Source organism: Myzus persicae, unplaced genomic scaffold (genome assembly GCF_001856785.1).
Source record: "Myzus persicae strain clone G006 unplaced genomic scaffold, MPER_G0061.0, whole genome shotgun sequence".
NCBI classification, from domain to species: Eukaryota; Metazoa; Arthropoda; class Insecta; order Hemiptera; family Aphididae; genus Myzus; species Myzus persicae.
Window position 1 is genome coordinate 638,681 of NW_019103412.1, and position 27,024 is coordinate 665,704.

General features: G+C 26.7%; 1 protein-coding gene across 1 annotated transcript in view; it reads left to right on the top strand.

Annotated features, from left to right (window-relative positions):
* The window catches only part of LOC111034429 (allatostatin-A receptor-like), a 187,243-nt gene that overhangs the window by 101,290 nt on the left and 58,929 nt on the right, over positions 1-27,024 (top strand). The window contains exon 4 of the mRNA XM_022315679.1: positions 15,941-16,259. Within this exon, the coding sequence (XP_022171371.1) occupies positions 15,941-16,210 (270 nt within the window). The 3' untranslated portion in view covers positions 16,211-16,259. The remainder of the gene's footprint in view (positions 1-15,940; positions 16,260-27,024) is intronic.

Consider the following 27,024-nt stretch of genomic DNA (forward strand, 5'->3'; position numbering starts at 1 on the left):
AAAAATTATTTTATATATTCACATTTAAAAAAGAGCTATTTTTCGATATATTTCAATTTAACGGAGTAGATATCAGAAACTGGAGAACGGATTTTGTTGTTTGGGGCCTTGTTAGATTCACATTGGCTAGGAAAAATGCAGTGAAGATTTTCAGAACTTTATCTTCAATCGTTCATTCAATACAAAGCTTTAAAGATGAAAAGTATAAAAAAACGCCCAATAAATTGTGTTTAAATTTATTTAAAAGCTCTGTAGTGAATTAACGACTAAAGATAAAGTTCTGAAAATCTTCACTACACCTTTTCCAGCCAATGTGAATTTAACAAGATTTCAAACAACAAAATCTGCTCTTTTTTTGGAGATCCATCCCACTAAATGAAAATGAAAATTTTTTTGTGGGACTGTTCACACCGACGTTTTTCAGGATTCAAATAACTGTACCACTTGAGTGTGATATCGGAAAATATTCATATTAAGAAACATTATTCGTTATCAAGTAATAATAGGTAATTTAATAAATAGAACAATCAAAATGACTTTAATACCTCTTAAATTCAAACCAGTTATATTCAGCCCACTACATTCTACTATAATCTAATATCTTCTCAATAAATTAATTTACAATTAATAATTTCCTTAAAGTACAATTTTGGTTTAATCATATTGTAATAGAATACATACATATTATGGACAGTTAATGAATTTCTAAAAATTGAAAATCAAGAAAGTATCCCTGACTCGGCAAGCGTTTTGTCTATGTAAATGTTTTATTTTTAAGTAAAAATACTCTTCATAAATCTGTATTTCGAAATATTCTCTGAAATGTCACGTATATAATACTTTTCATAAATGGGAAGAGATCACATTGATTTTCTACCTCCTGTAGCAATTAATTCACTTGGCTTAAGCTACATAGTTTTATGACAATAGCATTATTTAATCATTCGTACATTATTATTTAACCGTTTTATTAATTTATTTAATTTGCTTAATTAACTTTCCGAAACATTACTTGTACAGCTGTTTTCAAACATCAACAAACTAACAAATGAATGTGTAAATGAATCAAGACTTATTGGTTGTTAAACGTCACCCAATATATTAAATCACATAATGGGTGTATACAATTAAAATATCGTTAAACGTAATAAATTATTAAGTGCTAACCATATATGTAATATAATATTGACGAACCCATACAAATAAGTATAGTGTTTTTATAAATATTATACTATTATGACTGTACTTTTCTTGATATACAAATTGAAAATTCAATAATAATTGAAAATTCAATACAAATATTAATTGAACGTAACAAAATTACATGCATATGAATGGAAAACCGATCTCGACTTTATATGAATACATTCATCAAAATATAATGCCTTATAATAAAAAACGCCAACGTTTTTTTATGGGATACGCCTTATTAAATTGTTTAGTAATTTACATTAAAGTTTAAATTTAAATTAAGCCAATTTAAATCCTACCACACTATTTCTTAATGTTGCTCATAATTTTTGGCAAAATTTTGAAGTGTCTTTAGAGCAGCCAGTCAACTTTTGTCCATTCCTCTCCAACCCCACTCTTACTTCCATTAAAATGGTGATTACATCGTTCTTTGAAGGGTTTTAAATATGATTTTTGATAATCAAATCCACACCATCATAATATTTAGTAATTAATAATCATTAGGAAACCAAACATAAAAACTATTAAATTATTTGCTTCACTTATAATCCTAATTTATATTATAAACATTTTTGCATTATACACACTTATAATGGTATGTAAGCAATAAGCACTAAATACCTACTATCCCTTTCCGAATCAAATGCGTTATCTTAGAAAAAATAAGTCAATCATTTTCAGAAAATCACCTCAACCAATATCGAATTACCTAATTATATTTACTTTCAGTGTATTCAATTATTACGCTATTTAATATAAGATAATATAGAAAATATAAAAAGTGTATTTTTAATATTAAAACATGGTTAATAGTAAAACAATTATTATCATTATTTATTTGTTAAATTCAATAGTTACATAATATGATGTTTATTTGATTTAAAAAAAGCAAACAAAATTCATAATACTTAATGACAACTTTTAAATATGACGCATACGCAAAAGACTTTATTACATTTTATGAGTACCTACTTACTAATTTATGCATCAACAGACATCCATCCAAGTGCACGTTGTTTATACTTCAGGCACGAAGACCAAGAAATTTAATTTATGTTTAAACTCATTCTAAACAATGCTAAGGATTTCCTTAATTTGTTTTGGCAGTGCATATTTAAATTGTCATTATCTGAATAACTAATTAAATACATATAGTTAAATTAATATTATTGAGATTAGGAAGTTGTTCTTTTAGTCTAATAATCACCATCTACGATGCTTAACATCTATAAAAAAAATTATTAAATTACATATTTGTATACCTAATGATTTGTTTGATTTTGAGCAAAGTAATGAATGCAGGAATACTTCTCATTTATCATTCTAATAAAAATCTTAAAATCAATAATTATTTTTGAATAAAAGTTTTTTCTTTCTAAATTGTGTGTCAACTATTCTTCCCAAATGGGAGCAAATAAAGACGAAAGCCCTAAACAGAATCATCCTATCTCTAGAACCCCTTTTTGATTTTTATAATTACAAAATACTAAAATAATAGTGAGAACAATTTTCTGTACAAAATTGTACCCGTGAACGATCACGAAGACAAATGTTCTCTTAGATTAATTCAACATCCATATAATTAGCACTGAATTGAGGGAACTATAGAGATGGATTGGCAAAAGTAAAATATTTTCATGTTACTTTTTGTTCAATAGCAGTATTAATGTTTTAATAATTTGTTTCCAGTTTGATAATTATATAACATATAACTATAAAAGTTACAAGTAATGTATGTCATAAAATATAACTTTTAATAATTGAATAAATTACTTAATATAACATAAAGTGCATCTGAACCAAAAATTAATATCACAATAAGATGTTAATAACTCTATAATTATTTATAATTACCGTAATATTTTATTATTGCATAGTTATTTAACTGTGGAAAAGTGTTGTTAAATCTTAATACTAGTATCAGTTTAGTTAACTAATTTTTAAAATACATAAAATAAAATAAAACCATACTATAATTTTGTATTATTTTCAACAAATGATAAAAACTTTATCTACAACAGTATACAATAAATAAATTAAATTTCCAACTTTAAAAGGAAATATTATAACCCCATACTTTAAAGTGCAGGTACATTGTATTATATTAGGTAGGTAGCTATTATATAATTAATATTTATTGTCTCGGATTTGAATATAATAACATAGCCTAGCGTTTTTGAGTTATATCTACATAAGAATATAAATACGAATATAAAGACTGTAACTGTCAGTGTGTCTTAGTAAGTAAAAAAATGTACCTAACCAATAATCACCTCAAAAGCTGTTTTGTGTTCTCTCCTTGGTTTTTTATGGTATTTTAATTTTTAAGTGAATTATGAGCATTTTCAAATATTAATATTTTACAAACTCAAAACTCACTTAAAAATTAAAATATCGTAAAAACCCAATGTTCTTACCTAAAAGTTTGGTAATGGGTCAATTCACTCATAACTAACGGCACACTATTGAAACTAGTGAACGAAAATTTACTCTATCGTACATGTTATAAGACTGAGGCAACACATGCGAGTGTGGCGTAATTTTAATAAGATGAAATGTGAGGAATTTTCAAATATAAATTTAATGTGCTAATGTTATTATATGATGACAACAAAAATAACAATAACAAACTATTATATTTTAGACTTTTCTTTCTACGCAAAATAATTATTATTAGAATAACAGTTTACTGACTCTGAAAACTTGCGTCTTATAATAATTTCGACTCTTTAAAATATTCTATTAAAACAATATTGTTTTCAAACATTTTTAAATAACGTAAATATCAACTGATTTTTTTTAATGTTTTAACTTCACAAATTAATTTTCAATTAATAAATATACCTATCAACTTTGGTAGCATGAACGATTAAGTAGATAATATACTAATGTGCATGTATTATTTAATATAAAAACAATTTTAGTCTCTTTATGTTATCATCAATCATCCCTTATATTATTTATCACCTTAATCTATCCTCCAGTGCATCATAATATGAACTCGTCATAATCAAGTTAATTTTTAAAAGCGATTCCGAGTTCCACTATAGTTAACATTCGAAATTAATGTCCTTTAAATACGTCAGTATTAAATAATATTATATATGTCGTATGTAACATATTCTGAATGTTTTTATTGCGGTATATCGTAGAATATTCATCATGTATATCACCAATGAATCCAATAAACACAATTTTAAGAAAACAAAAAAAATTAAACTGTTGTATATTTTTTCAAATAACCATCAAGTTTACTATTTTCAGATTTTAAAATAGGATCTCTTTAGATATAAAATTTTCTTGGAATTTTATCAGCAGATTCTCTTTATGCTAGAGAAGTTTTTGGGAATATAAAAAATATATCTCTAACTAAATTCAATCTCTAGGCTCTAATATAGTATAGGCATAAACGATAAAAGTTGTTCAGTCTTTGGAAACAATAATTTTGCATGAAAAATGATAGCAGTTATAAAATTCCAATTACTTAACTAAAAGTAAACCACGCATCATTATAAAAACAAAACATTTCTAGTTTTGTTCTGAATTTAAAAATAAACAGTTGTAAGAAGCAAAAATCATTAAATATTAAAACTATACCGCTTTTAATAATAAGAAATAGCATTAAACATATATTTTAAAAAAATGTCCACCTGTGTAATGCATATTGATAAATATCTGAAATTCGTATAAAGATAATTTTAATGTTTATTACATCTTATTTTTTACCACCATCAAATGAATATGTAATTGAAAATAATTTTAAATAAAATATAATGTGTTATGTTCATATTAGAAAATTATAATAATTGCATTTAAAAGTATCGTATATCACTTATAAATTATAATTATAATGTTTTACACATGATTATTATTATTTTTACACATTTTTATTATTATTAGTTTGATGCATCATAACTTGTGAAACACTAATAATAAATGTATTAATAAACTTTTCTTATTTTTTTTTTTTTTTTGGTTAAAGAATAAATTATTATTTTATTCCATTTTTTGTAACCCCGAGTTTAATGGACTTAATGTACTGTAACAAATGTTCGAATGTGTTTAATATCGAGCGAGCGTATGTGCGAGATTTTTTCATTAGATATAGTAAAAAACTGAATGCCAGTTATGAATGACTATTACATTAAGTTCTATAACCAAAATTCTATTATTAAACATATAAAAAGTATTTTTTTTCAATTTTTCGGTTAGCCTGGAAATCATCCAGATGTACTGATCACATTATGAAAGAAACATTTATTACAATATTATAAATCATTTATGACAAGAAAAATATGAAATTGGAGAACTAATATATATCACACAGTAAGTAATTTAACGCATCATATATAATTGTACATCATTAATTATTTAACAAATTAAATTCTAATACTTGGTTTCTATGCAAGGTATCACCTATTCAACCTTCAAGCTAGGCTGTAAAACGTTCGTAACGCGTTGTTATGCAGAGTCGTTTTAAATCACTAGAAAAAATCAAAATAAGTATTTTTTTTTTATAGAATGGACGTTTTTTTTTAGTAAAATACAAGTAAATGAAAACAAGAATAAATAAGAAATTTATTATAATGCACGACAAATACCCAAATATTGCAATGAAATTCAATTATCAGTGATTGTATTTTGTTGTCAATCATTTGGCACTTATCAGACTGTGAAATAATGATAATTATTAATAAGTGATCGAAAGTTATAGAAAGTAAAATTAATAAAATACGTATGCAACTATGCACATAAAATAACTAAAATATGCAAAAAACATACATTTAACTTGTTATTTGTCTCATAATAGTATCATACAACAGATATACTTAAATAAAACATTGTTTTTATCAAAATAACTATGATATTAATATTATTGAAATATGACGGAGTACATGTTGGAAAAAAAAGTCTCTTAGCTTGTACCGTCAAAAATAAATACAATACCATGGCGTTATTAAAAAGTTGTGGTAGAGTTACACATTTAAATATATTCTTAGAAAAAGAATATATTTACGTCTAATCATTGACTATAAAATACATGTATGTATTATAAAAGAAAAACATAAACATATTAAATACGCATAAAAAAATTTGAATTAATACAAATTCAAAATTGAAAAATATGAATTTTATGTGGAAAAAAATGACAAAATATGCATTTTACATTTTCGCTTTTGAACTTGTAATTAGGTAAAACAGATTTCTAGCTTGGTCTACTATAAATCGAAATCATATTGAAAAATATGTACAACAAAATGTCAACAACATCTGAGCCCCAGTGTTGGTAATAATAATAATAATAAAATAGACGCTATACGAATATACAGCAAATATCTGATGGCAACGAGTTTTTATGTCTCATATAATAACAACTTCTTAGCCGAAACATTTAGCCGACCATACGCACTTGCCAACGACGATACATATCATCATCATACAAATATTGACAAGCATAATTATCATAATACCAGATTGGAAAATAATAATAAGTACAGTGTCTTTTATAATATTAATAAAAAAATAATAATAAAGTAGAATTGGTCTCCTGGTGAAATATTTTTTCTATAGAGATCTGCCATATCAAATGCATTGTCCGGTAAGCAAACAACAATATAATGTATTTTATAAAACAAACTAGATAACTTTTCAAATTTGAAAGAAAAGAATTTGTCACTATTATGTTATAAAATTGCATCATTAAGGAATTGACCAAAATTATTATTAAATAGTTCATTTAGATACTATTATTTTACGTGACGGAAGAATAAATTGTTTGTCTTATGCTTCTTGCGCAACGGATAATAGTTCATATTTTCACTCCACAACATTTAAATATAATAATAAACAAACTACCACTAATAGCTATAATGAAGCAATGCATTGCAGTTTGAAATACAATTAATGATGATTACAATATGACAGTCAAAATGAATAGGTTTTACCTGTGTTTAAAATATTATCACAATGTGCATTTAATATTTATACAGTTAAATGTATTATTATAGATGTAGTACGCATTCAACTATGAAGTATACAGTCCGTATTTAGGGGGGAGTGTACCCTGTTGCCCGGGGCAAATTGTTAAGCCCATTTAGGGGGTTGTAAATTTATATTGACATATTATTATTGTGTTTTAACCGTACCAAAAAATAAATACATTTATATTCAGCTGAAAGCAATTTCTACAACTCAAAAATGGGTAATGTTTTCATCGATTAGTCGAAAAATGATTAAAATAATTATAAAAATAATTGACGTCCACTATGAACCAAGAAAATTATTTTGCATCGGCATTATAAACAATGGAATTAGAAATAACAATAAGGTAAACCAGATTTTAAAGAAATATTCATCTGTTTTTAAATCTCCAATCTCAGAAAAATTATAAATGAATCCAAACTATTATTATTTATAAAATTGAGATCAGAAAAAAATACTATTATAATAAATTATTCATTTTTTTCAGTTTACATTTTATTTTTATATATGTAGTAACTACTTACTACTTTAACCACAACTATTTGATTTTTCAATATAATATGTACCTACAGTAAAACAATTTTACAATAAAAAAAAAACATTAAAGAAATCTTTGTTTTACTTTTTGTTTTACTTATTTATACTTTTTTATAACAATTATAATTAGTTTATTTAACATTGGTTTGCTGGATATTTATGAAATTGCTGATATTTAGTTTTATCTCTTAGCTATTTTAGTGAAATTTTTTTCAAATGTGTGGTTTGCATGCTTACCTTTGAATTTGTCGATTTATTATGATATGAACATTCTAAGAACACAAAATTGATTCTCCTTAAATTAATGCTGATTTGCTAAATTGTATATTTTTAAAACGGAGAAAACTCATGCAGTCATCACGTCCTCTTAAGAAACAATTTTTTTTATAAATCATTTTTTCATTTACTACATAAGATTATTTGAAAAGTTTCATCACTAAGTTGATTACTTCTCGCCGCCTCAGTGTTAATACTTGAATGGCTTTGCTGAATAATTGTTCTACTGGTGCCAAAGATTCAATTAGGTAACACCTACCTATATACAAAATGAATATTATAATATAATATTATTATCATTATGGATTCTTAAACAAATTCAGTTAAAGTTCGTTTATGACTAGAAACTATTTATATACCTAAAAACCTACTGTTATTGTGAGATATGATATACAGATTATTGCAATATAGACATGTGAGAAAGCAAACTCATATAAGAGTATATTTAAATTTTGATTGAAAAATATAAAACAAAACCATTTTAAATTTATAAATACAATTTAACTAATAATAACATTTAATTACGTTGAACTCCATAAATTATTGAGTATTTCAGTATATCAAAATATTCAAATTATTATTTCATTATTTATTTACATAAATTGCCTCAGATAATCGTTAAATTTATCTATATAAGATAATTAAAGCAATAATTCCATCTGAATAATTCCCCACACTGAATATAAAAATTGAAAACTGGGTCCAATTTTGAGCAAAAAGTTCTCTACTCAAAGTTGAAGATTGAAACATCCCCTAAAGACTTCAGGCTCGAAAAAAATAAACACCTATATTATTGTACAGTCAATACATTCCTCTCTCCACTCCGAATCTAAAATGTAATTAAATGAATAAGTCACAAGTGACAAAAAGTTGATACTCGTATTTGGGAAAAAACATTTTTTACGAAACAACAGCTAGAATGCGACGGAGCTTAAGAAAGCCCGTGTTTTGCCCAGGTAAGAGAATAATATCAAAAAGAGCATTGTCCGAGACCAGGAGAAAAAATGTTTAAATGTGCTGGGCAAAAGAAAAGTACAATCATTAAGGACGTGACGATCATCACGTTCAATTCGAAGGGTATGGGAAGGAGCATATATAGCGATGAATAATATTGGGCGAGGGGTGGAAAGAGAGTGTTTGAAGGCCAAAACGAACGGGTGACAACTACAGTGTACAAGTGGTAATAGGTCGAGAGGAACACACACGCTCACACACAATGTGATTAAATTTGGATCCTCTTTGATCGCGTTCAGCCCGAGTGCCACGTCATTATATTTTACTAGAAATGCGCCCAACATAATAATGTGGTATGCGAGTTCGGCGTACACCGTACCTACCAATGTCGATACCTACTCATTTTGTCGACGACCAATATCGTCTGGTGCAGCGCTTACGTATATGTATATGATATTACAATATCACGCATTTACTGCATTCGATCGTTCGAAGTTTACCGTGTCAAACATTTGCCTCACAGCCACCGGTTGTCGACTGCCATCAATTGATCGCCAAAAGTTCCGGCGCCTATTGTACGTGGCAGAAGACACCACGGTTACATCGTAACCGTAGGCGGTGCACGCCTCGTCGTAATTATTATTAACCACAGTTGGTTTGCGACGCTGCCGAGAAGACGACGTCGGCTATAGGAGAACTCATTGCGGCCTGTTTGTAATAATATCACATCCGGTCTGCAGAGATAGTCTCTGCGATGACAAACAGCATCGGGTTGCCGAATTTAATACTCTTTGCTGTGATAAGAGGGGACATCTCACGCTGCAGTGATCACTGCCATTGAATGATGACGATGCTCGGTTGCACTTATAACCTCTTCTAAATTGTTATTTGGTGTATTCCGCCTTACTGCTGACAGTCTTGTTCAGAATAAATAATAATCGAATGATTTCGATGGTTGTGACATAAGTGATTTAATTTTAGTATATTGTTTATGACGATATCAATATTTACAGTTGAGATTTACCTGACCAAAATAATCGAAATATTAAATAATATCAGTCAGTAATTATATATTCGATGTATTTTTAATGTTAACTATACATGCGTATATACCTTATACTATAATGTATAGTTCTTACATATAATTATAGAAATAGAAGACTTCAAGACAATAATTAAAATCGTAAAATGTATTCAATAATAATTACACAACGCTTAAGTAATACAAACCCAACTGCATCCCGTAATAATTTTTCTTCTCGAAAACATTTGTTCTGTGTCACGAGAAGGCCGGAAATTAAAGTAGTGGATATGATAATAAAAAGGAAGTATATTTATTGCACGTTGAGTTATTTTTTGGTTGGGCAGTTAGACCCATTTTTCAAATTTGTGATGGCCCCGCACGTGAAACGTTACCCACACAACCACGTCACTGGTAGAATTATTATATGAGTATTAAATTAAAGTTTACGTATATAAAATACAATTTTTGGACGTAGTTGCAGTCGTTCCGTGCCTATATATAATACGAAGCAGCGATCGCGTGTCCTGCAAACGGATAGGTACTCCAACGGTGATTGTGCTCCAAATTTACGTAGGTTAGCGCAACATAAATAATAATATATTCCCATTGAACAAAATTCTCATTCATAATTCATATTAAAAAACTGAATGTTATAAATAAAAAAAAAAATGTATTTACGTTTACAAAAAAAAACCTCCAGGAAAACAAAAACAATAAAGCGTTTCATATAGTGTTTTGTGGTGGTGCCTGTATGGGAAATATTTTCGCACTGCTATACAGACGTAATATTTACGGCAATTTTGACAACAGATTTAGCTCGCTAAAATATATTATGAATATTTAGACTTAACCACGTTTGAAATGCTTAAGCGCTAAAACGTTGAAAAACAACTTTTACCTCATTAATAATTAATTATAATTATTATAACACAAAATATTTTAGTATCCACCTCTTCTTTTAAAGGGTTCCTACTCGTGGTTAGATGTCATACTTATAGTATTGCATAATATGGTGAAAACGAAATGCATACAACTTAATAATATTTTATGAACACATTATAAATCACAAATTAAAATATACACTTTCAAGTAATCAGATTAATATGTAATTCCACGCTGTGGTTCGAGATGAACATAAATGCATTATCCACGGATTCACTTTTTACTGAGAAACAAGAGACATCGCAAATAATGATTACTTAGAGTGAGGTAGTGAAATATTCGTCAATCCCATGGGTGTTAATATATTAATTTTTACTAAAACCCAGGAGAACATAAATTAATTGAACGTGACAAAATTGATTTGGGTGTTTATTTAGTGCATTATACAGAGTGCGAAATGAGGAATCTGGTCAAAAGGTGATGATGGTTTATCTAAAAACAATTACGTTGGGCACGTTTTTAATAGAAATTATAACACTGTCAACAAATGGTAATTAATCCACATTATGCAAAACAATTCTTATCTGTGAATTTAGATTTTATCTCATATAACTGAATTTTTTTTTACAATTTAATATAAAATTAAATAAGATCAACAATTTAGTGCTGAGACGATAATTATAAAAACAATTATAGTATTGTTTAATTGGTTTTAAAGTTTCAGAAAAAATGAACAATAATACTTATTGATTTAAAAATTGTAATGATACACAAAATAAACTATTAATGATTGTTACATTATACCAAAATAAAAGTTTTTCAAAGCAATGATCATAAACATTTTCAAAGTTTAGTCAATTATATCTCTGGGGAATCTCAAGAAGGCAAAAGGTATATATTCGCTATGGAAAATTTATGGGTTCACAAAAATTACAGATAAACGTTTAGACGAATGACAAAGATTTAAAAGTTCTATGTATGTTCAAAACTTTGGATTAGAAAATAAAAACTCAAAAAATTTATTGAAAAAAAAGTTTAGGTTTCCAAATATAAAACATAAATTTTATTTGAAAACATATTAATAGTTGAAGTTCTCGAAAAAATTTTAAAAGAGAAATAGATGTTTGATTAAGATATTTTAAAATGTTTCGTGATTTTTGAATTATTGACTTGAGAACAGTATTTTAATATAAGCAACATATAAATGTAGAGACAAAAATATCTTCAAATATAATATATCTATTAACTTACAGCGATTTGACTAATTTTTGAGAAATTAATTTTTTAAAAAAATATATATTCAACATTTTATGTGATGCCATCTGAGGCCAATTTCTAAATTACTTAATAATAATATAATGAAAAGACGTATTTTATTTTTACAACCAAACAAATAATGATTAAAAAAGTTAATCACAAGAAAAAATATAAAACTAGCATTGTCACCCCCCATCAATACTTAAAGCTAATTATAAATTTAACACTGTAAAATACATATTTTTTGTAATTGAATTAATTTTAAAACTGTTACAATGTAAATTAAATTGTATTTCTTATCCTAATGCATATCAATTTTTAAATTGCTCAATTCATAGTATTAATTAATTTTTAATTTTAAAACATAGAAAAATGTAAACCAATTTAATGTATTTAGCTCGGGAGTCAGTATACCTACATGTATATTAGATTTATGTTTACACTTCATCACGAACCCATTCATTATTAGGAACAAAATTATAACACGGTTAATTATTGGATACAAAATGCGATTTTGTCCCTAAAATTAAATTTACTTGTGTTTCGATAACTCTCGCATACGTTATATTACTCACCAATTATTGGTACATCCCATATAGCAATACAATTTTTAGGTTAAATTCTGCCAATGTTTTTATCGAGTTATATCTAAATGACAAAAAAAAACCCCCCAACCATCGATATCGATTTATATTTTTCGCATTTCCAATGGTACCACACAACTTGCACACAGTGCTATATAACTTTGGTCCGGTGAGTCCTATGCCACCGCCGACTTTGTTTACGACCGGCACGCCGTCAGGAGAAGAATATTTAAGTACGAGAATTTTACGAGTCTCGCATGAATTTAACAGGATGCATTATTGCTGCGCAAAATGCGATAAAACATGTGACAGTTTCTTCTGTACGGGGCCGTTTTCACTCTAGCCGCAAAATACTCAAACGTGACAACGAACAACAATAATTCGTTAGGTATCCAAACTTTTGTGCTTTAGCAGACACACACGCCATTAAGTATCGGTCTGATGAAGTACATTGGTTAGACATCATTATTTAACTAAAAGGCCTAACGGCATTTCACGTGTCACTTTGGTTTTGGCCTCACCCACGAGATCTTCACCTTGAATAGTATGTCGGTTGGGTTTATAATTGTCCACAAATGAAATAAACTAGCACGACGTGCGTTAGTGTGATTTAAAAACATCAACTTGAGACAGAAATAATATATTATATCATGAAAGTAATAATTGTTTTGTGTATAGAAAAATTTAGTTGATAATGTACATCGACAAGTTGTCTGCACTAAGATACTTATTTACAACAATAACCCTGGAAGAAAAAAATTAATCTAGTAAATGTATTTAAATACTTTTTATATTAAGTATTTTAAAAGTATTTTAAAAACAGCCTTGGATGTAATTGTATTTAAAATCAAATGATTATATGTAATACATATATGTAAATGCTTTTCAAAATTCAAAAATTAAATAGTACCTAGTCACATTTCATATTGTTTTTTGATATTCACTATTTTATTTTATTTATAATTAATATCGAACTATTAAACATTTATTTATTTTATAATCTACAAATAACTGTTAACTTATATTTTTTAATTAATTCAGCATTAAAATATAGCAATAAGTAGGTAGTACGAATTTCTAATAAAATATAAATATGACAACTAGAATTAATAAAGCAATTACTAATTATTACATTTCTTACCTTCTCGTACAATTAATAAAATAAAATAAAAAAGCATTTAAATACAATCCAAGAATTTGTATTTATTCTTAAATACTTTCTGAATGAAAGAATGGTACTTGTATCTGTGTTTATATACAGACTTATATTATATGTAATATATATAAATAATAATTAAATATTTTAAATGTAATCAGTTAAAAAAAAAATACAATAATATACCGTCCTTTATTTAAATACCCATCTAAACTAGGTATGTCTCCAAACGCATTGTTTATAGTATGTTTTATCACTTATGAATAGAAGTAAAATATAATATGAACATTTTATGTCATTTATAAATTCTACGTCAAATTAAAATATAAATACAAAACAAAATAGTTTTAAAACACTATTAAAAACAGTATAATACGTAATTGTATCCTTTACTTTTTTATGTACATAATATAATACTCAAACAATTCGAGATGCGTGGCCAAGAGAGATGTGAATTTAGTAGAAGGTACTATAATTAATACTTTTTTTTTGATAACTTTTCGTACAGTAGGTAGTAACGGGAAATATATTACATAATATGATGTTGTAATACTATACTGTCTGAAAAATAAGTAATATAATATAATAGAAATAATAGCAATAAATGAAGAGTTGAAATAATAATCACCTGAGTAATAATAGGACACATGCTTTTAATCCACCCCTTTCACATCACCAAAGCACCGGTGAAACCCCATGAAAAATATTTAACACCCCAGCCTTTATCTAACAGTCACTTGACGAAGAAAATAAAAACAAAGTAAAGCAAGTAATGCATTTATTTTTCCATAAACTTAAATCAAAAATTAAAAACATTTATTGTAAATTATGTTATTCTGTATTACTCATAACTAGGGCTCAGAACCTTATGACCTTCATAAATCTTTTAAAAATTCACACAAAAAAAATGTTAAAATGACTTATAAACATCCAAAATTAACTTAAAAAATGACAACAAAAATACCAGAAATGACTCTGGTTACTTCACATTTTCAAAAATTTAATTTTAAGTTATGTAAATACTTTTAAACAATTAATGTATAACACTGAATGGTTAAAGTGTGTTTAATGTTTTCAAATAAAAAAGATCGGCCATTGCCCTGTAATAAAGTTTTGTAAGTTGAAAATCTTTTTTCGACTTTCGCAGATGTGATTAGTGCATGTTTGAAAAAAGTGAAGTCATCTACATTCAAATCTTCTGACAAGCCTTCTTTTGTCACTCCTTGCCTTTCCAATATTTTTGAAGTAATCTGATTATTCTTCTACAACTAGTGAAGCATCGGCAAGGCATATTCTTGAAGATTCTAACCATGTGAATAAATTTGGTGACGATCCACGATCCAAAGGCTGCCGTTAACCATGTTCCCCACCTAGTTTGTACAGGTTGTGAGGGTAATGGAATATTCAGTTCTAGCTCTTTAAAAATATGTACTTACTAAAATAATGAACGACTATATTTCTATAATGGAAACTGAATGTTACAATAAATTGTAACTTTCAACAAAAAAATTCAAATATATGTAAAAAAAAAAAAGTATAAAAATGAGTAAAATGCACCAAACATACTAAAAAAAGACCGGAAATTATAAAATTCCCTGTACATGAAAAAAATGCAAAATAAAAATTGTACCATTAAATTCTATATGCCATGAAACAGAACCTCGAATGTAAGCATTAGAAAAAAAATGTGAATGCATCAAGTTCCGTCCCTACTCATAACCTGTGAACTAAATCTAAAAGTAGGCTGAATAACCATCGGTGTTGAAAAAAATAATAATAAAAGTAATTCTTTTAGACTTGTGAATTCTCTCGAACGTATTACTTTACAGTCCTCGGACTTAAGATGGTAGTTGTAGCTGCCTATCTTATAGTTTATTCAATCATCTATAGTCACCGACTGACTACATTGTTGTACGTTTATCAAATAAGTACTATATACAATATATAGTTACATCTTGTAACCAGATCTATGTTATTTCCAGACCTATTGAATAACTAATAATTTTGTTTAGCATTCTTCAAAAATCTCACATATTCTGTATAAGATACTATTTATGCTATTTCACATGTATTGATAAATATTATTGTGTGTTTTAGGTTATATTGGTGCTAAAAAGCATTAACTATTATGAAATCACGGCTATCAGTGTTATCGTCCAGATAGTCAGCCATTGTCTTGCGTACACCAACTCATGCCTGAATCCAATATTATACGCGTTCTTGTCGGAGAATTTCCGGAAGGCATTCAGAAAAGTGATAATTCCATGGAGACCGGAAGTGAACGTCCAAGGGAGATTCGCAAACGGAGATGCCCGATCGATGGCTGTCACTAGGACGACTAGGACGACTAACAACGACATACTTTGAAATACCGGAAAGAAAATATCGAAATAAAACCAAGGATAAAACATTTAAGGTATAATTGATATGCATTATAGTTATTTAAATATAAAAAAGTGAATTGACTCAATATAATTCAGCGAGATCAAGCAAGGTTAGTATTACATGAAAAAGCAAAGTTGACAGATAATGTATCACTACAGTTTCCTTTTTCAAGGAATTATTAGAATTAAATAATAATTAACAAACAGAATAAATGTTTATTGTTAAACTAATTTTAAATTGTTCAACGAGGGAAAAACGCATCTAGTTGACTAATAAAAATATTGTGTACGTGGTATAATTTAGTTAGGATTATTGCACTCTGTCTAGGATTTTCTAAAGAAATATAATTGATAATTGAGTGTAAGTGTGCAGTAGTTAATAAATAAAATGGCATAAAATAAGTGATCTGGCCAGCCATGGTCTCCGGCCTCACTGACTACCAGAATTTATGTGGAAATTGCAGTACAAGTTAATTAATTTCGATGAAATTGGAATTTCGGGGCTATTTTTAAAACATTGTTAAAACCTGTTTAGGATATGTTTGTGGCTTTTACAAGTAACAACTTCAAATGAAGATCGTTAGTTAAATTATGTTTAAAAGTGTTTATTTATTCATTACGCAGCTGCTAATTGCTATTCTATACGAATACGATGGATAATAAATGATTACGGAGTATCGACGGAGTGACTGAATGTTGCATATTTTACTCTTGTCTATACTCCCGTTTGATATTTATACTTAAATAAATAATCATATTACATAACTTTATATACTGCAAATGACTCTGTTTAGGTATGACGTTACAAAAATTAAAAATCCTGTTCATCCAAGAAGATACATCGTATTTTAGTTTTAGCTTAATGTATTTCGATTCAAATCCAAACGATTAAAATGTTTCCTAAAGAATATTAAAAATAATTTGTATTAAAATACTTATGAACTTTGTACCGATCAATTATAAATTATAATGTTTTAAACATAGTATAGAATTCATGTAATTGACACTTTATTTTTCAAATTTAAAATCATAAAAATATATTATCAAATGTGAAAATTGTCTATCAGTCTAAAGATATAAAATATTACATAAATTATTGTTCTATAGTATAGTAATTTATTTTACAACTATAGCTGAGTTTAGGTAAAGTTAATTTTTCCAAATCAGTTTCATTTACAGTATTATTAATATTTAATTACTTAAAATAGTATCTTAATAGTTTATATTTATTTTGAATCAATACTGACTTAAGTACCATAGAGCGGCGAGAATAAGTTTGTAATAATGTGTAATTGTGTTTATAAAGATCACCACACATTTTCCGAATCTGTATTCCCGAATGACAACATTATAAATGCAGATAGCATAATATAAGTAAAAATTAAAAGTTCCAACGACCAACAAAATAATTAAAATCATTATTCGTTGTTTAAATAAAATATATGTATGGCTTCATACAAATTTGAAAAAATATGTGATGGTATAATCTTTGATTTATAAACAGATATAAAAAAACCATGGTGAGATACATTTTCAAGCTTTTTACCCCAAAATAAAGTACCAACTAGATTCACTTTTTTACTAGAAACCAACCTCAAAGTTAAAAACCAAAGCATTTCTATTACTCCTAAAGATTGGTAAAATTAATACTTATTAATACACATTTCTTTAAAATTAATAAAAAAACACATCATTCTCCACCCAAAATCTGAAGTTAAGTAAGTTGATTGCGGAAAACGTTTTAGCTGTACAATTAAATAACTACTATATTTCATATATTATAAAGAATTATCATAATATTTACATGTTTTTAATGTTTTACTAATAAATAACATGGTTTTCACTCATTTTCATATGATAATTATTTTATAATTGAATATTTCATTTTTCTTTGAATATAACGAACTGAAATATTTGTTTTTAAAAGCTTCTCGTTAAACATTAAGTATCAAGTATACTATCTTTAAAATTATCAAAGCACTCAATTAGTAGTTATTTAATTGAAAAATGAACTCTCCACAAATATTTAAGCCATACCGTTATAAATATAAAATGTATTCTAAAAATGCCAAGTACATATTATAGGTAATTCTATAATCTATGAACAAACTAAATATATTTTATAATTTGTGTTCAAAACAAACTCCATTAAAAACTTTGTTTCTCATTTTCCCTGGTTATAGGTATGTTTCCAATTGTGTCAGCTAATAATATAAAACACAATATAGGTATATTATAAGTATTATTTAGACGGTGATATATGATACTATAATTCTCAGCAATTTTTACAGTTGTTGTATTATACTTTCTATATGACTACCAAGTTATAATATTAAAATTAGTATCTTGATCCTATAGGAATTCGAAAAGTTCATTTTGAAGAAAGTGCAAAAAATCAAACTGTTTGAAACTATCATAGCTACTTATACTGTAGTATAAATAGCTTAAAACCAGTTTAAATATTTTGAGTATCTATGTCATGTTGTAAATAAAATAACTATACACATAATAATAAAAGTTGCAAGTCTCTATGATTACTATTTTTTTTTTATATAAAAAAACAAACAAAATTGTTTGAGCAAAAATTGTTATTTTTCGTTTAAATATCCAATTCTATCCAAATTTGAACATCGAACGGTTATAAAAAATGATACAATTTAGTTTCAATATTTTTTAAATTGCTGTATAAACACCTTTTGTTGAAACTTGTATTAAATTTCCAAGCTTTTTCCCCAAGTTGCAATAATGTAGTCAACGTAAATAAAAAAAAAAACCAAACAATTTTAAATATATATAAGAACTGGACTTTCTAGAAAATAAGCAACTCCTACCAACAATACAAAGTCAAATAAGCTCCTGAAATTGTTTCGACATATTATGAGATGGCCTAGAAAAAATAATTATCCTAGGAAAACTACAAGGGAAGAGAAAGAGCGTCCTTCTACTCGATTTATTGACCAAATAAAAAATTCAACAGGAATCAAATCAATAGCAGAAATCATACGAAAACAGAGAAATTTGGAGAAACATCAGTAATCATATTCTCACATAAAGGGTCACGAAGTTGAAATTGGATCAATGAAGATGAAGTAAAAAGCACAAAAAGAGACTACAATTTTTAGAATATTTTATAATGTCTATAAAATCGTGATATATAGGGAAAAATTGTATTCTCTATGATTGCTACTTACTGAGTAACAACAAAGCAATAAAATCTTGTCAAAAAAATTTCAAAAACTGACATAGCTCAGATAATTCATTTTTTACTTTGTTTTTTTTTATAGCATCATCCAATTATTATAATAACTATTGATTACTAAGATATTCCTATTTATGGCCTCCAGAGTAGCAATCAAATTAAATTGTCAACCAGAAAGTAAAAACCACCCTCAATAATCCGATCCTGTAGATCGGCCCAAATGTACGGCTCTAATCCGTGGTAACAGACGAAAAACACATAGGTAGATGCACACAATATCATAGTAAACCCAATACATTCTTCACTTCACTCAGAAAAAAAAATACCAGTGTGACTCAGTTTCTAATAAAAATTAATTAAAATCCAATGAACCTTAGAATACAAAAGCTATTCAAAATGACCGTCTTAATATCTATAAGTAATCAAATGTGATGAGTATAGTTGTTTTTAATAGTGAATGTAGCTAAACTATTAACTTTCAATATCGTAATACATCAGTATTAATATACGACTATAACATGAGTGCATATTATGGCCTCTAAATTAAAAACAGTGGCTAATGAAATCATGATCTACTTGAAATATTTAATATTATAATACGGAACTGGATTTAGGATCCAGATATTACATTAATAAACTGCACTACTATAATATTATTTCTAGAACTAAGTTATATTTAAAGTATTATTATTATACCAAATATATTTAGATGTTGAAGGCACCTAATGACTATAATAGCATTTAGTTCAGTCGTTACTTGTTATCAGATATGCACGTTGTGTAATAAGGTGTGAAAAAATATTTTTCTTTTATCTGCCATAAAAATGAACCGACACTTGAAAACAGTTCTTTCAACTTTTCCCAGACGAAAAACTAATAAAAATATATCCTTGTATGTTGTAAACGATACCTACCAGAGTCGTCAAACAAAAGGCTTATGAACGAAAACACATCAGCGATAATATAACAAAAAAAACTGTTTTCATAAAAAGATATACCGTAAAATATCTACATAATTTGAATTAATTTTAGGTTAGAATAATTTTATCATTATAATTATAGTTTTGTTATTCAGCTGATTACCTATTAATAATATTCGTGATTTTAAGTACATTATGTAAGATACATAAATTATTTTTAAAAAACATTCCATTACCAAAGAATATTGATCTGTGGATATGTAGTAATAACTCCCATATAACATAGTGATAATCATAATTTTAACTAAATAAATGAATAAATTGAACATTCAAGACACTTAAAATGCTAAATATTCGTTATTTAAATCTTTGTACAATGCTATTATTTATAAAATATTTTTTTATTTGCTTTAAAGTATTATAAAATGTACCATTGTGGTGTTGTGTTTTATAATGATTTTTGTTTAACTTAAAAGCTTTTAATAATACTTTTATTAAAAAAAATTTCTTAAACTGTATAAACCATTAATTTGATTTTAATAAATATACATATACAAGTTCTTTAAATATTGAAAGTTTTCTTATTCAGATTAGCTTTATCAGTATAACATTATAGTTCGGTCAAGTCAAGACTTTTAAATACGCTTTTTTATTTTGATTTACTAACATTAAAATATAAAACAAAAAATAATAAATGTATTCAAAAGATTAACACTATCATTGAAAATCGTTTAATAATATAATTTATAGTAATATTATTAATAACAATCAATCGTTAAAATTTTTTTTTAATTTTGAACATATCAAGAATGCTTTTGCTTAGTTATTTATATGTTAGTTTAAACTAATTAATTTAGGGATTATTTAATTGGAAACTGTTTTGTAAAGTCATTGCTAATTAGTATTATTATTATTACTACGATATTCAATATAAATCAATATATTATCATAGTAATACAACCGAATACATAAAATAAGCACTGATCAACCAATATTTTTACATGCCTAAAATATGTAAGGTTTCCGGGGATTTTAAGTAGGTATTACCATAAAGTTAGAATTGTGAGGAGAATTTTTTTAAATTGGTAGATTTGTTAGATTTCGAACAATTACAGAGACTTGTTGAATACACACAGATGTTTCGAATGCATTTATTTCCAGAGCAAGATATACAAATTAGATCCATGTCTTGATACAACTCAAAAGCATGCACGATGAGTGTGAAAATGTATAAAATTTGTTTCCAACCCAGAATTTATGATAGCTTACAATACATGCAAAAAAACAACCATAGTTATATAAAACTTATTTCGTATGAAAATAAAAACATACAAATATATCGCAAAATCGATTCTATTACCAACAAAAATGAAATGAAAACGAATTGAATGCTGTAGTGCGTTCACAAGATGTTTGCTGAGTGCTCTGATGATGAAGGATTGGCGTGTGCATTAAATTATTCTTAAAGCTTTGTGTCAGTTATGATTTTTAAAATGTAAAATGAACATTACAGCTATATAGATTCAGCCACCAAATGGCTCTAAAAAGAAGAACACTGTTTGTTAAAATACTACGCTGGGAAAATATACTCTTGAATACCCAAGAGAAACAAACTATCAATTCAATATTATGATAAAATGCATACTACTTACATTCAACGATTAGGTACCAGTGGTAAATAAAAATTGTATTTTGAAAAGTATATAATTGTTTTTAAAACAAAAATTTCATTTTTATTAACATATTCAAAAATGGCAGCCCACTTTGTAAAAAAATAAATAAAACAAATGAGTTGGATAAAACAAAATCACAGATGCTTAATAATATTAATAATAATAATAATAATAATTGATAATTAGATATTACTTTTATTCGATATCTCATTAGACATTATTTGATAAATCAACCATTTTGAATTTTAATTGTTAACCACTAATGGGAAATTCAAAATGTATGTTATTTATAACTACGTAGGTATATAATATAAAATATATTATATGTAATTAATTTGGCTCGAATTTCTAAGTATTGTTCATTTATGTAAAATATTTATTCACCACAAACCCTCAGCCTGTTTATATATTCTGTTTAAAGTATAAATTCTTTAATGAATGAGCAGAATTTTAAATGTCTATATTACATGGTACACTATTATTAGGTTTCTTCATGCGCACAATTTGGGTGTCTTGGACAGACTTGGATGTACTTAGCAGCCAGTTTTTAAACCAGCACCCCAAAATATTTGTCATTTAAGGTTGACTATTTCTTATTCTATATAAAAAAAAAAATATAATGTACTGTAAAAAGTTACCATTAAATATTTTATTATTGATTGGGACGAAAATGCTCATTGTGTATTCGTTAGTTGAGCTACAACACCTATATTTTGTTCATGAAAATTGCACCGCTGGTGTTCTATATTACGTATAATCACATTGACTATCTTAAAATAGAGTTGACTGGGCTTGTTATAGGTGTCCGACCCACAGGCATATTTATATTGTCATATAAAAGGTCTCTATTAGGTTTTTACGGAATGTTCATTTTTGTATTATAAAACAATATGCTCACTTTCTTGTAGCTCACTTGGTTAATAAATTAAAACTGTGGTACATAGTTAGGTAATAGGTATATGTGTATATACTTTTGACAAATTGTGTATAAAAAATAAATGTGCCGTGCTTGGGATTAAATTACTTACCCCGCCTCCGTGGATTTACATAAAATATATCGTACAAAAAAATTCCTAAAATCTGTAATAATATAACGCAAGCATAATAGGAATTATATATATAATATTAAATAGGAAAACATAGATAATTTATTTTTGTAGTCAACTTTATTTATGTTTTTATATACCTATTCTCACAACAACCTTGACATCTCGCGGTAAGAGATTCCTACTCGTGGGTTACAAGACGGCTAACACAATAATTATTATAAAGGGGGGCATATTGTTTCGAAAAATTAAAATGATTTTAACCGGTTGAAAATGATTTTCAGACCACTATTCTGCAGTTGTATATACACGACTATAACAATACTGTCTGTTGGAGTTAATTATCCTATTGCTGACGTACAGGCCGTCTGAGAAATGTTAAACATCTTCAGGCATGCTTGGCTATAACAAATGATTCCCATCATCTTAATAGCCGTAAGGCTTACCACATTTCCGTCCCATACAATAATTGAGCCACAGACCAAGTTTCGGTTAATTAACAAGTTTCTAAAATAATCATCTTGTCCCCGGCCTGCTATTTGAACATTTAGATTTCTGAATTTTGTGTTCTAGTCTCGTCGGCAATGAGTTATTCCAATTAGTTAATCAATATTGATTTTGAAATTTGTATTTGATTTACCTCTACAACAATACTCCTATCGATACACATCCAAACCCAACCAACTAACAGTTGGACGTTGGTAGCTAGTGTTCAATATATAAGAATAATATTATTCAAATTAAATTATTATTTATTATTAATATTATCTTCCTGGATATTGGCTGTTACTTGTTAAATTCCTGATCGATTGAATACAAGGACATATGAAAATCGTACAATACAAAAATCTGAGTTGAGAATCTTAGTTTCAATAAGAATAAATCGATGATTAATTTTCTCACACAAGTGACACGGGAATCATGTTTAAAACATATCAACACTCAAAGTAAAGTGGGTTTACCCATATCATGTTCTTGATTTTCATTTATATTTGATAAAAACATACAGAACCAAACTATAATAATATGTTCAAATCAGTATGTTTATAATTTATTATTATTATGACTAAAACATTTCTGAAATCATTACAAAAACGACTATAGCGTAACGTGCAATTAATTTGAACGCATAAATTAGACTGTCGCCCGAGACGGCCATAATTTAAACAAATTAATTTCAAAAGATTACGCCAAAATAACTTGCATTATAAATATGTTGTTTTATACCACCACGAACGTTATTGATTTCAGTTTATATTTGATACACTTTATTTGCACCCAGTTATCTGTTTCAAACGAAATGTTTGTGGTTGCGACGGTACCTAGCCATTTTCCTAGATTTCAACTGTAAAAAAAGTTCAATCACTTGGTAAATAAAAATAACACCCACACATAGACCGTAAGCTTGTATACACTATATAGAATATTCAAAGGTATTTATGGCAGTATGTATGTATAGAAAATAACAATCCAGACGTAGCAAAACTTTTTTTTCGTTGAACCTACTCTACCTGTAGAAATGTAAAAAAATAATTTTGATTGAGATTTCACTATAATTAAATAATAATAAAATTCAATTAATTTTCAAAACAATGTAAATCCGTTGAAGCGTATTATACAAAGTTGTAAAAAGTACCTGTATATAGGGTATTAGTAATTACGATTTCAGCAAAACATTGCAAGTATCGAATACAAAGTTTAGGACAGGGTAATGTAAAAAAGATAGGTAGATAAAAGCTTAAAAGCTAATCAATAATTTTAAAACGCATAAAAACCTAAGAGTAGATATTGATTTTATTTGACATAAATCACAAATTAAATTATCATCAGTATTCATCACAAGTAAATACAGTATCGTGTCATAAATCCTTTTGGCTTTTATGTTAAATGTGTTGTTAACATGCATAGCTTATATTTGTATGATATATTATATTTTATGAAGTTTTAATTTTTTTTCAAGTAATGAGATGACTTACGTATAGTTTCCGTGAAAACATGCAATAAAAAAAGTCCATAAGAAACTATATATGGGAATACAAAAAACTTATTTTTACACTCCAATTTGTATCACCATTAAGTTAAACTTCATTACAGAATTTATTTCACCTAGTTTTGAAAATACAATTAGTAATCATACGTTTTCATTATTTTTTAAACGTCTTAAAGACTTAAACCATATTATTATTCATAAAACAAAGGTGAACATAAAACCACATGAAACCCAACTGGGTACCTATTTATTTGTTGTATATAGTAGCTGTTTAATTTAATTTAAACTGCAAAATTCGTCTTACACTTTGCCATCAATTTGTTTTTCATAGCATTTAATATTATATTTTCGTATAACCTCATTGGTTTCAGAATAGTTTAAGAAATCCTCACATAGAAATTATAATACATCAATAAATTAATGAGCTCAGAAAATTATACGTAACTGTATGGTGTTATTTACGATGTAATTGAATCTTTCTGAAAAAAAAACTAAACTATGATAGATAATTATTGTAAAAAGTTTACAATGATTTGATATAATCATTAAATAATAATTTTAGAAGTATAAATGGTATTATACATTTATACTTCTAGTGCTTATAAAAATCCATGAATTATTGAAAAGCGTATTGTTTTATTACTTTACATGGTTCATAAAAAATAAACTATTATTACAAGCCATTTGCACTTCATTATGCATAAATAAAAACAATTTTACTATTTACGATAATATTTTAAGTTAATTGTTAAAATATAATCTCATAAATACTTTCATTGGTTTACATAATATTGACGTTTAATTGAAGCTTGGAGACCTCCAAAACGGCTTTCTTTGTAATATTTTTCTATTCAATTATAAATCATATCCAGATATTCCTTTTACAATATACAATACGACAACTTCAAAGCTTGTTGAACTTATATTTTTCAATTAAAGGGTGAACCGTATCATGAAATTGTACAAATATTTGATATTTTGATTCATTTGTGTAATTCAAATACACTTCCTATAATAAATCAAAATATATTATAAAATAACTATCATCACTGATATCCAAACAGAAAATTAATATCTGAAACTGAAAGGTGTATTGATATTTGTTCAAACATACCTATAAAAATATTAAACTCATAATACCCGCGTTTGTTTGAAATTACCACGAAGAAGATTTCTCTGAAATACGATTATTGATATTTTCTGATATTTGTTTCTTTTACGTCTTATTATTTTATACAACTACGTAAACATAATATACTTTATGTATCTAGGTTAAAAATCTTATTATTTCGATAAAAAATATATATAAAAAGACGTAAAAACTAAAATTGTATTTATAAAATATAAAATTCAATCACATTCCATTCTAATTTCTAAGAACACATTTACACCAAATCTATACCTAGTTAGGTATTACGTATACATGAGTAGTTATAAAAAAAAACCCTTTTCGATTGATAATTCATTTTGAAAATCGGACAAATTATCATATCAATTTTGATTATTATAGAAATATTAATTTATAGGTAAGCCTCTATCATATGGTTTTAAAAGAAAATTTACCAACAGAGCGAATATGAGTAAACGTGCCAAAAAAACATTTGTCGTTAGGGTAGTTTAAATACGTATACAAAACTTCACGTCAGAGAAAAACCTTTTGCGTTTGACTCGTGTTGAAACAGTTTTTTAGGCTTAAATTTAAAGATTTACGCTAAATAAAATGTACTTGTATGACACTTGTATCAAATAACTATTTTTAAATAAAAAAAAAAACAACATACATTAATGACTTATATAATAATTATTTTATTTAAAGTAATTTACTACAAATTATTTGGATATTATTCTGTTCAAATGTCTTCAAACGGGTATATACTAAATCATTCACTGACTATAATACTATGCTCACTGAAAATATTATTTTGAATAGTTATTAAGGTACCAATGGGGAAGCAAAAAAAAGTTTAGC